Genomic DNA, 14,996 nt, shown 5'->3' with positions numbered 1-14,996 from the left:
ATGACCTCATACTTTTCTTTTGCCCCGGCAAGATGCACATGATTAATTTAAATGTATTCACTGTTAAAATGGTACAACTGTAATGCCAATACATTTCTAGTCAAAACAAGTAAGTAACATTTGCATCTTTTCCCTCCTTCTATTATATTGAAATAAACGGTAGGTGACCTTGCAGTTCAGACTAGGCCACAGAGCACGGTGCCAAGTATTCCTGCAATGACCGGTCAGTGTGTCTCAACCTAGCCTTGACGATCTAATAGAGTGTGAAAAATTCTGGCGGTCCTAATAGAGCAACAGTGTTGTTGTGATCTGAGCTACCAAGCCACCTAGCAGCACGTGGTTTGGAATGCTGGCATGAGTTATCGGGAGCTTATCCGTGTCTTGCACTGCGCCACAAACACTGGGGCGCTTTGTGTTCTGCTGTGTTGAAAGCTGAAATGACAGTTTTAAGAGTCCACCCATTGGTTTTTAAGCTTGTATATTGTGTTGTAGCTGGATCTTTACAACATTGGACCAAATAAATAAATAACTGTGGCAATTGACTTTTAATGGATACAGGAGAAAAGTAACAACATGATTTTTATCTGCTATGAACATAAGCATAGATTACACATTGACATACCTTCCTATGTTTTTAAGTGAGGATTGGATCCATTTAAAGAAGCTGAAGTGTGCAGCTACTCCTGTTGGAAAATCAAATAAAAAACATGGGAATTTTATTCCAATTATAAATCAACAAGCAGAAATCAACAACATGACACTTTCTAAGTTAGGGGATGTGTTTATTAACTAACCCTATGGGACCTGCAACGTTGGTTTAGCCAAGAGATTAAATAATTGACCCTTTCCTTTTAGATTTGGACTGTTCCATTTAAGACCAAATATAAAAAAAACAAAAAACATTTTGTTATTGAAAGCAATACAGAAATCATGATGACTGGTAATTCAGTGGATCAATTGCTTTCTGTTTTGTTTTCATTTACACAATGTTATCTCTAAGCCTGGCTTTTAGATACGCTTTATTAACCTGTTTAAGTTTCAGCGACCATCCGGTAACATTCCTCTGTTTTGTGACTTGCTGTTTACAGCAGTGGAGCAGCAAACACACAGAAGCTGTTTTTGCAGCTGTCAGCACTGGGTTCTATCTGACCACCTCAAATGTATTTGATAAGGCTGAAAGACGCAAGACATAAAAAACTGTGACCCATGAAATTGCGAAGGGTGATTATATATCAGTGAGAGCTGCAAAATTGACTGTGAGAATATATCAGCTGTCTGGTGCAGCAGCTGCACGACTCTGTACAGAAGACAGGAGACCACACCGGACCAACATGTGAGCTTCTCTGGAAAATGTTTTAAACAAAGTTCCAAAGCTGGACCTCAAACAAAGCAAGTCTTTTCCTCCAGAATAAAAAAAGAACCGTTGTTTTGCAGCTATTTCATCTAATAACTTAATCTGGTTAGCTGTTGCTATCTGCAATACTCCAATTCATTTTAAATGACAAAATCAGCTTGCCAAAAGGACTTCTATAATGCATAGATCAAAACTGCAAGTGCTGGATGGAATCCAGGGTTAAACTGCATAAGAAACAGCACCATTAATTGTACTACATAACATGACAATCTGTCTCCTTACAATAATCGCATAAGAATCCGTCTCACGGTGAAAGTTTATAGAACTGCACTGGATGAAAGGTCAAAGACATTAAAATGAGCTTAACAGCTCTAAAAACAAAAAAAAACATTGTGTGGTTTTAAATTCACTTCATTTTTCATAACCTGTTAAGACAATTCGTGCTTGGGGACAGCACCGGTCACTGTTGAGTATAGCGGCTCAAAGCTTTTTATTTTACTTCTATTTCTTTTTATTTAATTAATCTATTGATTTAAAAAAGAAATGGTGTTGATCCTAGACATCTGTTTACAGTTTGTTTTCCCTTTTGCAGGCACACTATTTCAGGGTCATGTAGCATTGCTGTATGTGTGTTTATTCCAGGGCTTTGTTTCACACACTCAGAAAAGTGTTTTGATTTACCACTACGTACTGCAATGAGTACCAAGGGAACCACAGAATCAGTCTTAGTTTAGGAACCGCTATATTAGAATTTGGAAGCGCCACAGTGCTCATAGAGTTGAATGTCACTAATCTTGCTACAAGTTCTGTTGCTTTGTGCATCATCTTTTTATGAATGATTTATTTTATCTTTTGTGAAATGTTTCTTGGTCGGTGTTAACTTACCTGGAGGCAGACCAGGGCTCACTTTTCCAATGTAGAAGTAGAGAAGTATTGCCATCCCAATGTTCACAAAGGCATAGATCCATTGGATTACAAACATGATCATAAGTGAGCTTATTGCCTGTAAAGACAGTGGAGTTGTGAATCATTCAAATATATACAGATATTTCTACCTTTATATCCACGTTTTACTATTTTTGTATTCCATTTTTAAAGAAGTTTACATATAGAGCTGTAACAGTATCCGTATTCATTGAATGGAATATGTTTTTTCTGTGTTGGAGGCAGTCTGGACTGTTATAGTGAACCTAAAATATTTTACTCGGCTCATGACTGACCTCAAACAAGTGTTGGTATAAACCTCCCACCAACACAACCAACAAGTTCAAAAGAATACAAAAATACACACTCCAGATATAGATATCGCTATTCAGTAACCACATAGATGATTAAAACAACGTGACAAGCCTGACTTAAACAGATGTTCAATCATTGCTTTGCATACTGACATCAAACCAAAGTCTCATCTTCTTCAATGACAATCCTCGGAAACCTATGTAGACAGATTTGTATTTATTCTTTTGAGTTCTACTGCCTGAATTCCTTATGGTGTTGCTAAACAATCTATCAGGATCAGTTTGATCAATTGTATATACAGACTGTATAACACTGTCACAGCAACAGAGGCGCTGTGTGACTGTGTTATGTCTGAGCAACATACAGGCATAACATGCTGAGCAGACAAATAAGCCTGAACCCAGATCTGGGAAATGTTATATGACAAATGCACGGCTTCAGTAATACAGATAATTACATGTGACGTGGTTTGTGTTGCTCATTTGTGTAAAGTGGTTATGGGTCCTTTAACCAGCTGCAGTTTTTTCAGCCTTAGATGTTGCTGAAGCATTCCGATTGCATAGGCCTTGAAAGTCATTGAAACAAAACCACGCCCGTATACAGCTTGCATGGAAGCATGCAGATAAGGAAAACTACATTAAAATGGGGTTTCGTTTGGTAGATTGAACAAAGACACAATGTGCTAGTTTGGGATAGATTTCCACCTCTTTTATCAATCTGTCCACTGTACCAAGTCACTCAGATTAAGGAAAAACCACGGAAAGGTGTGCCTGGAAAGTTTGCCCAACACTACAGGACATTTTCCACAGCACTACCACCTCCCATAATGCACCTTTTCAGTTCAATTAACCTAAATGGAAAAAAGACAGGGGTCGTCTCTCACTTACACCAACTAAAGACACCCAGTGATTGCAGAGCCTGGAGTAAAATGATATTGGCTTTTCTTGAATTTCAGTTCCCTGAAGACTCTGCTCGGCAGTAAAATCTGGTGAGGAGACAAATAGTTTAAATACAATATACAATACAATATCTCATCTCTATTAAATTATACAAAATCAGAATCACACAGAAAGTTAAATAGAATGCATTAGAAAAACAGAATAAGAATAAAGGCATTTTATTGTTATAAAACTAGCAAGAAACAGTCATTTAACTGCTCTTTCCTGCAAATACATTTGTGCTTATTGGCAGCTATTTTTCATTGCCATCTTTGAAATAAACTTAAAATAGTGTTTATTTTATTTTTCTAATAATGCTAAATAACTTTATACTAAGAAGCCATTTATTAATTTATTTTAATATCACTTGATAGAGTATAGATAGTAATTATTCATGACAACAGTACAAGTTTAGGGATCGGCTTTAGAAGATTAGAACAATCTACAGGTAATTTACTTAAAACTTCTTAAAGGTAATAGCATCAGTTGGCTCATTTATTCCAAAGCTTACAAATATAAAGAACATCCATGCAGTGGCAGGGTCCATACCTTCCTGAGAGTCATCCCTGTCTCTGGAGCTCTGTCTTTGAAAGGCTGATTCCGCCTTGTCATTTCGTGGGTCAGACTCCAGAACCACAGACACCAGCTGTTGTTCCTGACTGTCGAAGGCTTGTGCCATCAGGTCTTGTTCCTCCTGAGCGCTATTGGCAGTAGCACCGGCTTCACTGCAGTTCACTGACTCGGTGTTGGAGGTCTTGGCACATTCTTTAACTGAGGCTGCAGACCTCTCCAAATCCAGCCGAAAACTATCCATCAGCGTTTGCTTGGCCGGCTTCCGCGTTCTCCACGATTTGCTTTCCTTCTCTTTCTTTTCTCTTTCTCGTTCCTTGTTCTCCATGTCAGGGTCCACAGTCTGGAATATCTGGTCCATGTCCTTTGTGAATTCCAACAAGGTCCCGTTTCTCCGGTTCTTCGCCATACCGTCTGTTCCATAGTCGGAATGCCTGCCGAAGATCAAAGGCTTGCTGGGATTCCGAGTTCTGGACTCTTCCTTTGGCAGCGGCCTCCTCTGTTTCATCTGGAGGTCATAGCTCATTGACACACAGAAGTAGGAGTAATCTATGGTACTGTAGGTCAGCATGAAGTTAATGGTGACTATAGAGGCCAGGACATTAACCTGACCGATGAAGATGAACGCCATAGTGATGAGGCTTGTTAAGCAAATGGCAGCAACTGGAGTCTTATTTGGTCCTCTCTGTAGAAACAGAAGAAAAGAACATAAAACCTAAATAATAACCCTTAGAGATCTACATCTAATTTTTCCTAGGGGGCCCTGGAATCCATAAACATTACACTCCCAATATACACAACCAGGCATTACAGGCATAATGTTTAATAATTAAAATCATTTTCCTGACTGGTCACTATGGGACCTCACATAACTGTGTTGCTTCATTCTGATGCCTGGTACTGGCTGGCACAGTTCCAGCTCCACCTAGGCTGGCCCAACATACTTTTCCTGCCTTTGTCACTGTGGTTTGATTCTGCTGGAGATGTCTAGGGCCTTTACCACAGCATCAACAAAGGGCAGACAAGGTTAAAGGGAGAGGATGTGCTGGAGTTTAGAAACAAGACTGATTTTCTGGTAAATAACTAATCGCAGTTCTCTGGACCCCTTCCTGGTCTATCTTCTTCACAGCGCCATTAGATTTCTAACTGGGCCTGGAAGTAAAGAACATTATACAATATTGCGAGGAGCAAACAGATCTTTTTTTTTCCTGATCTAGGTATGATGAAATACCATCAAATCTAGCAAATTCAGCCGTTTCGTGCTATAAAAAGGCTATTGCCCTGTTGAAATTAATTATCCAGGAAAACTGTGAAGTATATACTGTGAATTACAACAGTGGGTATATATGTGTCATTTTTCTTTTGAGTTAAATACGTCAAACCACACGCCTGTCTTGAATTTCCCACATGTTTGTTTCTATATACAGAATATTTACATTTCTGTTCCATGCAGGTGTTATTAACATTTCTTTTTTCCCCCCCTTTAAAACCAAATGCAGCTGTTTTCTGATATTTTCAAAAACGCTGCCTCCAGACTCCTCTGCAAACCCTCCTTTACCTGGAAACAGTTACTTTAAAATAACTTTGAGAAGGAATTCCCCTCCTGTTTGAAGTTTCCACTGGCTTCACTCGCTCTTTCAGACTACAAAGGGCTGCACATCTGACTCAGTAAAGCAGAAAAACGCTCTGAAATTTGTTTCTGACATCCCGTTTCATGTTGGCTTGCGAGTCCACTCAGGAAACAAGCTGGTGCATACAGTACGTGGGCAGCATGGCATGGTATGAAGCCGTAGTGACTGCAGGCATGCCCAGCCTCTGCAGAAAACAATTCTCAATCCTCCTGTTTCATTTCTAAAAACTAGTCTGCACATTCCGTCTCCTGTTTAACCCTTTGTTGTCCAGTGTTCAACATATGTGACTTTGAGAAAAAAGGCATTCAATAGGTATGGGAACTTATCCAGGGCAGTAAAGGGTCAATAGAATTTTAATGCTTACAACATTCTACAAATGAAAGTACACACCCAGCCAAAGTGGGGGGGAGGGTTCCACCTGTTCGGCAGCCAGGCCTGCTTGGAAGAACTACCTTGTTCAGAATTGCTTCGGCTCCAGCAATCAGGCCCATGCTAAACCAGTGTTTCTTGTTTTTTTTACATGTATATTTTCTAATCAATTTATTTACTATCCCTGTTCACTTAAGAGTGAGGCTGCATGAGTCTATCATTGATGGCCTCAGAGATATCTAAATCAAGTTTTGGAAGGTTACACTAGAAAAGCAGCCATGAAATACACTGCTACAAATAACGAAGGGATATTCAGAGTTCTATTAAGAATGTACAATACCTCTATGCTGACTTGTATGAAAAATTATCCAGCTGCAACAATATTTATTACCATTTGAAAGTTTGTTTTTTGGGTATCAATTTAACACATCTTAAAAATCTACCTTCTGAATCCTCTTGTTTTACAGTACCAGCTGGAACAATTAAGAAAATATGGGTGTTCTTGGGATGAAAGTTAGGAGCTCCAACCTTTTCAGCCGGCAGTGCTTTAGTAATACAAGCTATTAGTATCAGAAAGCAATTCCCAGTTTGATCACCATTGCATAATAAAGCAGAAGATGCCTGAAAGCCAGCCACAGTGACCAGCTGTCCTCTGAATATCAAACAGGCCTGTAATTAGAAACATGACAGCAGCGTCAAGGAATATAAATAGCTTTCAATTTCAGAGTCACGTTTGCCTGAATGTATTAATTACAGACAATCGAAGCAGCTGTAAGGTATTATAAAGCACACTGAAGGTGTCCTCCTAGGATCAGGTGATCTGTCAACTGCTCCAGAGGTCCATGGCACCACAGCTCCTACAGTCCAATCTTTTTTTGTTATTTATTATTATTTAAAGGGGAAATGTACGCCATGTTTTACAGTGGTATTGCAGCGACCCACAATTATTTTCCCTTTTTAAATAAAACAGAATAAAGTTTTACAGAAATACCGACATCATTTTATATTCACCATGGGGTTAAGAAGGTACTATATTCCTGATAGGTAAAGATATTTTTTTAAGCCAAATTAGGCCGTCCATCTTTATCCTTGTGCTGTGTTGGGCTGATTTTTACATTTGAATTGAGTTAATGCAACCATTGTGACAAGCAAGTACAATGAGCCAATACATTCCACTCATTGGTAGGCAGAACCTCAAATTTAGGTAATAAAATTCGAGCAAGCATCTTTAAGCCTTCACAGTTTTTTAAGTAAACTCATTCCAGAATAATGTTTGCCATTAATATTACTGTATCATTGATTGCCCGTTACATTATCATTAAAATACATTTGTGAATCAAACACCCTGCCACCCATAACAGAAATCAGCAAATGCATACTTATAAAACGTATACTCCTACATGGCATTTAACATGCAAAGTTGGCAAGATTCATTCTAGAACTAACATGTTCTGTACACCAATTCCCATGTGTCGCCATTCTGTAAAGAAAAGGGAATGAATCTAAAAGAACCAGTGTGGAAACACTGACAGAATGAGGAAGGGTGCCGAAACAAAAACCCAACTCAATGCTTTTTTAGACGAGATGTTTTTGGGGAAAGAAACATACACTGACAGTATGATTTCTATTAGGAAAAAAAAAAAAAGTTTAAGGAAAGTATTGTTTAAGTGCAGTACATTATGGATATCACTTGATATCATACATCCAGAAAGGTATAGACCAGCATGTTGAATCTACTCACCCCTTGTCCTAAGACACCGAGGATGGGTATCACTTTTTCCTGTGCGATGCATTGAAGGATTCTGGGAGCCCCATACAGACCACCCATACAGGACGCCAGGGAGGAAATGTACAGCCCAAGTAAAAACAGGAACCCCACCAAGGAAACCTGCAATAAACAAAGAGACAGACATTGGCACTCCCAGTGGCACTGTGAGCCAGTCAGTGCTGAGCCATTCGTTCACGGTCATGTTCTCATGCAAAGTTCAATCAGAGAATGCAGAAACCAGAAATGAATGCAATCTCTTTCCCTGGTAACATACATGAAATAGGGACTCCTAGCAATGTCTGTGAAAGATCTGGTATTATTAGGGTTGCAATTCCAGTACAGTACACAAACGAGACAGCCCCACTTGAACACCAGCTTGACAAGTTTGTATCTGTTATAATATCCATCCACCACCCAGATACTGCAAACAGGACTAGATTGTTCAGGTTTTTTTTTTTTTTTTTTTTTTTTTTAAATATGATTGCTTTCCTTATTATTACTGTATTATTACAGCTGAACCAAAGCGTCAAAAGCTTCCAAAGGCATAGAAGTAGACAGAACTAAACTTAAACAACGAAACAATACAAAAAAAATAAAAAAATCAGAAAGTTAGAGATGCCAGCTGTGACACACAGAGGACAGATTCGTGCTGCATTGAAGCTGTCATGCTACAGCAGCGGCAGGCTGGTAGGTCATGATTGCAGTATACCTCAGCAGCATGCTTCACTGAATGACAATTATAGTACATGACATATGGAATGCAGGGAATTCCTTAACCCTGTTACAACATTGCAGCGTTACGGTACACAATAATCCAAGACAAATCTAATGAAGAAAGACTCCCTTAACTCTTAATACAGAATTAACATGAATAATCCTTGCAGTTTTTTTCTCGTTTCACGAGAAATTGAAGTCATTATTTTCAAAATGCATGCTGTCTTCTCTTCGTGGGAGTTCTTCAAGGGTTGCAAATGCCAAAGTTCCATTATTCAACTGCTAACAGCATAAAAGCTGTATTTCCATATACAGTAAGCCACAATTGCATCCTTACATTGTTACCACTTACCTCCAGTTTCCTGATTTAAATGTGCCTGTTTGCTTGAGTATATAAACATACTTCTCACTGAAACATTGGCATTTCATAAGAAAATCAATCTGATTAGTTAGCGATCAAGGGAGCGATTATCTTTTCAAGTACAGGAAGAATGTATTCTGTGTAACATCAATAGAAATGTGACTGAACAGTATATTCCTTGAGAATGTATTTATTAAAACGAAGCAAAGGCTGGTCACACTGGATGAATATGGTTGAAAGCAGCTCTTTACAAATATGCTGGAATACCCAAGGGGCGGATACGTTTCATTCTTTAACACAAGTCTGGGATTAGCAGAAATATAGAGTTCCAGTACTGCTATTATAACATGACTGCATTTTAAAATGACAGTGACATGCAGTACATTGAAGAGAATGCCAGTGATATTAATAGTGTTCCTATTAAAGTCTTATAACACCACCAGTGGTCCTGTTTGTGTAAGGAAACAAATTAGATGGAGAGCAGGGAGCCCAGTGAAAGGGCGTTGAATGGAAAAAAACAAGTTTTCAAAGCCAGCCCAGCAGCCAGCAGCCCCAAGATTTACTGCTTTCTTTGTCTTCTGAAACACACAGAATTCACTGAAACCTAATAAAACTGCTACCCAAAATAAAAGTAGCTCTGTTTTTAACATGATTGGACTGTTCTTTTTTATTACAATTTCTAATATAGAAATAAATAAATATTATTGTATATGTATTCTGATAAAACACCACACAGATGTCATGAACAAACCTTAATCCCGACAACATACTGTAAACATTAAGTTTCAGGTCAACTGAATATGGTAACTACAGCAGGTATAACAACACAGAGCTTGATTTAAATACTGCCACCCTTTTAATCTCAATGGGACAGGCTGGATAAATCCAGGTTAACAAATTAATTAAGCACTCTTGTTTTTCCCTTGGGGTGAAACTGATCCTCGTATTACTATAGCTGAATACTGTAAAAAGTATGGTGGTCTGTGTTCGAGCAGGGTTAATTAATTACGACCTGCTTTAAAACAGCACTAACTTCATTAGAGTAAAGACCAGGCTTCAAGTATATCAAACACATCCATACTGTAAAGAAATTGTACATTTGCTTTGTAAATGTGAGTGCATCATTCTTTCTCCATGCTTACAGTGTTCTCTTTTATTTATTACCAAATTTTAATGATCCTTCCTATGCTTTTCCCATGGCATACTGCAGTAATATTTCTTGAGGGAAACAGCTGAACGGAGGTTTTTATTATTATTATCACCATGAGATAAGACAGAGTTAGTAACAGACCAGTGTTTACCTTCTCTGCTATCAAGAAGTCATATCGCAGCGCCTCCCTCGTACAAATGGCTCCCAGCAGGAACACAAAGACCAAGTACAGGAACCACCTGCAATTACCCAAAATAGACAATACCCTCATTGGTCTTCCCACATGGAATAAAAAAAGATTCAGAAATACAGTTTGCACTATAACATTATATCACTGGTAGTAAGAAAAGAAAACTAGCCTTTTGATCTTTAAATTGCTGTGCATGTGGTGTAGATTCCTAGAACTACTCTAGTGAAGGCACGTCTAAATGATACCTTTTAAGGTTTTACCTTAGCATTTATGATAGAGAGATTCATAAAATGCTGTCTTTTTATCACAACACATGTAGAAAAGGTTAATTACATGAGCCTGTGGCTTCCTAGGAATCTGGAAAGCAGGCACAAGAACAGTGTAGCTTTGTACACATGTTGCCCGGCCCATAAAGACAAATATGTACCAAATGTGTGCCAGCATCGCTAAATGAAATGTGTCCCTGTTTAACTGACGGTGGATCTAAATATTTAAAGTTAGTTAACAAATAATTTCTTTGGGAGCTCTGAATGAAGCCCAGTGTAGTTTTGTTCAGCCCAGGGCTAGATTTAGGAGCTCTTTGAGGCTGGCAAGCTGTCTACACAGCTGGTGCACCATACAATATTTGTAATCCAGGAAAGATTGCACATGTATCTGCCCGGATTGATCTTTCAAGCAAATTTCTAAAGTGCTATTTTCCAATGTACCATTCCTGCGATCTCGGAGTGCTCCTGCTCTGCTTTGTAACGAATCCTCACACTGGAGCGCACCTGCTCTGCTTTGTAACGAATCCTCACACTGGAGCGCTCCTGCTCTGCTTTGTAACGAATCCTCACACTGGAGCGCTCCTGCTCTGCTTTGTAACGAATCCTCACACTGGAGCACTCCTGCTCTGCTTTGTAACGAATCCTCACACTGGAGCGCTCCTGCTCTGCTTTGTAACGAATCCTCACACTGGAGCGCTCCTGCTCTGCTTTGTAACGAATCCTCACACTGGAGCGCTCCTGCTCTGCTTTGTAACGAATCCTCACACTGGAGCGCTCCTGCTCTGCTTTGTAACGAATCCTCACACTGGAGCGCTCCTGCTCTGCTTTGTAACGAATCCTCACACTGGCGCGCTCCTGCTCTGCTTTGTAACGAATCCTCACACTGGAGCGCTCCTGCTCTGCTTTGTAACGAATCCTCACACTGGAGCGCTCCTGCTCTGCTTTGTAACGAATCCTCACACTGGAGCGCTCCTGCTCTGCTTTGTAACGAATCCTCACACTGGAGCGCTCCTGCTCCGCTTTGTAACGAATCCTCACACTGGAGCACTCCGGCTCTGCTTTGTAACGAATCCTCACACTGGAGCGCTCCGGCTCTGCTTTGCAGCAGACGATGGTTTGAATCACTGATAGATTTCCAGATGGCTGGGAAATAACACATTGATTGGAATATAAAACGGATTGGTCAAGTTTGGGTTACCGCTCTGTATCCTGCAAGCAAACACTTCCATGGGGGACTTACGAGATACCGATGGCAGCCAAGGACCCCACTGGGATGTTGATCGCCGGCTTCTGGAGGTCTCCACTCATGTTGAACCCGGCCATCACACCTACATTTGAGAGATGATAAATGCACATACAGAGGCATTATCATCAGAAAACCTTGAATAAGAAGTTGATCAAGGATATAAATAACATGTTACAGATGTCATTATCCACACGTAGTTCTGTGCACTGCCTGCAAATATGCTAATTTTAGACATTACAAATAACTGAGTGCACTGCACTCCCGTGAGTAATTATGGAAGTGCCGTTATAGCACATAACATGACAACACCAAGGCCGGTGTGGCTCTACAGTGGTTTCCCAGCGGAATATTGAAGACAAGGATAAATGTCATAACAAAGTAATCTGAAAAATGAAATATGGTTTTTGGGTATTGGGGGTTTAAAATCTTAAAATCAGTACAAATAAATCTGAAAATGTACAGATGTTGGGGTTAATATGCGATATACAAAACTCCTGGTACAACACCGTTACTGAAAGCCACATCCTGGGTAATCAAAGTAAAAGTTCACTTACATTTTTTTATTGTATCTCTTTTGTTTGCTAGTATGCAATTTACGACTGTGAATTGGTTGTGTAATTCTTTAGAATGAATTGGTTGTGTAATTCTTTAGAATGAATTGGTTGTGTAATTCTTTAGAAGGAATTGGTTGTGTAATTCTTTAGAATGAATTGGTTGTTTAATTCTTTAGCATGAACAGCTCTCTAATGCTATCCAAGGTAGCTACTGTACTATAAGGTCATTTGCATTAATGGGTTTTCCAGGGCATATACAGTATTAGACTACAACTGTGTTTTGCATATTTGGGGGGAGATGCGGTTATATGTGCCAGTGTGAGTTCATAATTTAGCAATGATGTAAAGGAAAGAGACGGGTATCAAAGGATTTTGTAGCCAAAAACAACATTTTAAAAATAGTTGTAAAAGTTAAACTGCATTATTCCAAGATTTAACTGGCCTGAATGCAGATGTTACACAGTCATCCACATCGGTTCATTTTTTTCTTCCTTTTTGCTGAATAAGACAACACCTATAGTCGAAACGTTTCTTAACATTTTTTTAGGATTAGATTTCAAGATTGGGTGTTTAGGAATAGAAGACTTGTGACCTGTACAATAAGCCATTATCCCAGTAAGAAAATCAGACAGCTGAAGGGCAAGATCCCTGAAATAACTTTCCCATTCTCTGTTTTTTCAGTTTGTTGGATTTTCAGATGCCACTTGCTGTGGTTGCCCTTAGATTACCTGCCTGTTTTTCTACAGATAATTCCACTATTGCATCACCATGGAAACTGTCGGCAAGCTCTCCCTTTTAATAGTTTAAAGTTAAATCAGTGAATACTTCGACAGATGCATGCTTTCCCACCAGACATACAGACGTGCTCAAATTTGTTGGTACCCTTACAGCTCATTGAAATAATGCTTCATTCCTCCTGAAAAGTGATGAAATTAAAAGCTATTTTATCATGTATACTTGCATGCCTTTGGTATGTCATAGAATAAAGCAAAGAAGCTGTGAAAAGAGATGAATTATTGCTTATTCTACAAAGATATTCTAAAATGGCCTGGACACATTTGTTGGTACCCCTTAGAAAAGGTAATAAATAATTGGATTATAGTGATATTTCAAACTAATTAGTTCTATAATTAGTATCATACATGTCTCCAATCTTGTAATCAGTCATTCAGCCTATTTAAATGGAGAAAAGTAGTCACTTTGCTGTTTGGTATCATTGTGTGCACCACACTGAACATGGACCAGAGAAAGCAAAGGAGAGAGTTGTCTGAGGAGATCAGAAAGAAAATAATAGACAAGCATGGTAAAGGTAAAGGCTACAAGACCATCTCCAAGCAGCTTGATGTTCCTGTGACAACAGTTGCAAATATTATTAAAAAGTTTAAGGTCCATGGAACTGTAGCCAACCTCCCTGGGTGCGGCCGCAAGAGGAAAATCGACCCCAGAGTGAACAGAAGGATAGTGCGAATGGTAGAAAAAGAACCAAGGATAACTGCCAAAGAGATACAAGCTGAACTCCAAGGTGAAGGTACGTCAGTTTCTGATCGCACCATCCGTCGCTTTTTGAGCAAAAGTGGGCTCCATGGAAGAAGACCCAGGAGGACTCCAGTTTTGAAAGAAAAACATAAAAAAGCCAGACTGGAATTTGCTAAAATACATATTGACAAGCCACTATCCTTCTGGGAGAATGTCCTTTGGACAGATAAGTCAAAACTCGAGCTTTTTGGCAAGTCACATCAGCTCTATGTTCACAGACGAAAAAATGAAGCTTTCAAAAGAAAAGAACACCATACCTACAGTGAAACATGGAGGAAGCTCGGTTATGTTTTGGGGCTGCTTTGCTGTGCCTGGCACAGGGTGCCTTGAATCTGTGCAGGGCACAATGAAATCTCAAGACTATCAAGGCATTCTGGAGTGAAACGTACTGCCCAGTGTCAGAAAGCTCTGTCTCAGTCGCAGGTCATGGGTCCTCCAACAGGATAATGACCCGAAACACACAGCTAAAAGCACCCAAGAATGGATAAGAACAAAACATTGGACTATTCTGAAGTGGCCTTCTATGAGTCCTGATCTGAATCCTATCGAACATCTATGGAAAGAGCTGAAACGTGCAGTCTGGAGAAGGCACCCATCAAACCTGAGACAGCTGGAGCAGTTTGCTCAGGAAGAGTAGGCCAAACTACCTGTTAACTAACAGGTGTAGAAGTCTCATTGAGAGCTACAGAAAACGTTTGATTGCAGTGATTGTGAATTTACAATATTATGTTGAATAAAAAATCAAAAGCAAAGTCTGATTTCTATTAAATATGGAATAAACAATGGTGGATGCCAATTACTTTTGTCAGTTTGAAGTTATTTCAGAGAAAATTGTGCATTCTTTGTTTTTTGTGGAGGGGTACCAACAAATTTGAGCACGTCTGTATTTTTTTTAGCAGTGGTAGCTGTTCTTGTTTCACATCAGGGGTAACCCAGCACGGGCTCATGACTCGAGAGAACCCAATAAAGACATGCCCTCTCATTGTTTTTACTTAATGTATAACAATCACACCTACATAGAATGGGCTTACAAAGGATACTCCTAAGAAATTGCACTGCTAAAAATGCTGTACGTCTGTACAGCGTACAATGCACATACTGTACTGTGTA

At 39.3% G+C, this 14,996-nt stretch overlaps 1 protein-coding gene across 2 annotated transcripts in view; it reads right to left on the bottom strand.

Moving 5' to 3' along the window:
* Positions 1–14,996, bottom strand: part of LOC117405454 (solute carrier family 12 member 8) — a 31,071-nt gene that overhangs the window by 1,939 nt on the left and 14,136 nt on the right. For both annotated transcript variants that reach the window (XM_034008524.3, XM_059032423.1), the window contains exons 7-13: positions 11,791–11,878; positions 10,246–10,333; positions 7,843–7,989; positions 4,081–4,786; positions 3,481–3,578; positions 2,240–2,357; positions 623–683 (exon numbers count right to left, since the gene is read on the bottom strand). In XM_034008524.3, the coding sequence (XP_033864415.1) occupies positions 623–683; positions 2,240–2,357; positions 3,481–3,578; positions 4,081–4,786; positions 7,843–7,989; positions 10,246–10,333; positions 11,791–11,878 (1,306 nt within the window). The remainder of the gene's footprint in view (positions 1–622; positions 684–2,239; positions 2,358–3,480; positions 3,579–4,080; positions 4,787–7,842; positions 7,990–10,245; positions 10,334–11,790; positions 11,879–14,996) is intronic.

The sequence above is a fragment of the Acipenser ruthenus genome, chromosome 10 (genome assembly GCF_902713425.1).
Source record: "Acipenser ruthenus chromosome 10, fAciRut3.2 maternal haplotype, whole genome shotgun sequence".
Classification (NCBI taxonomy): Eukaryota; Metazoa; Chordata; class Actinopteri; order Acipenseriformes; family Acipenseridae; genus Acipenser; species Acipenser ruthenus.
The sequence above is the reverse complement of the archived record's forward strand: the minus strand, read 5'-3'. Positions and strand labels throughout refer to the sequence as shown.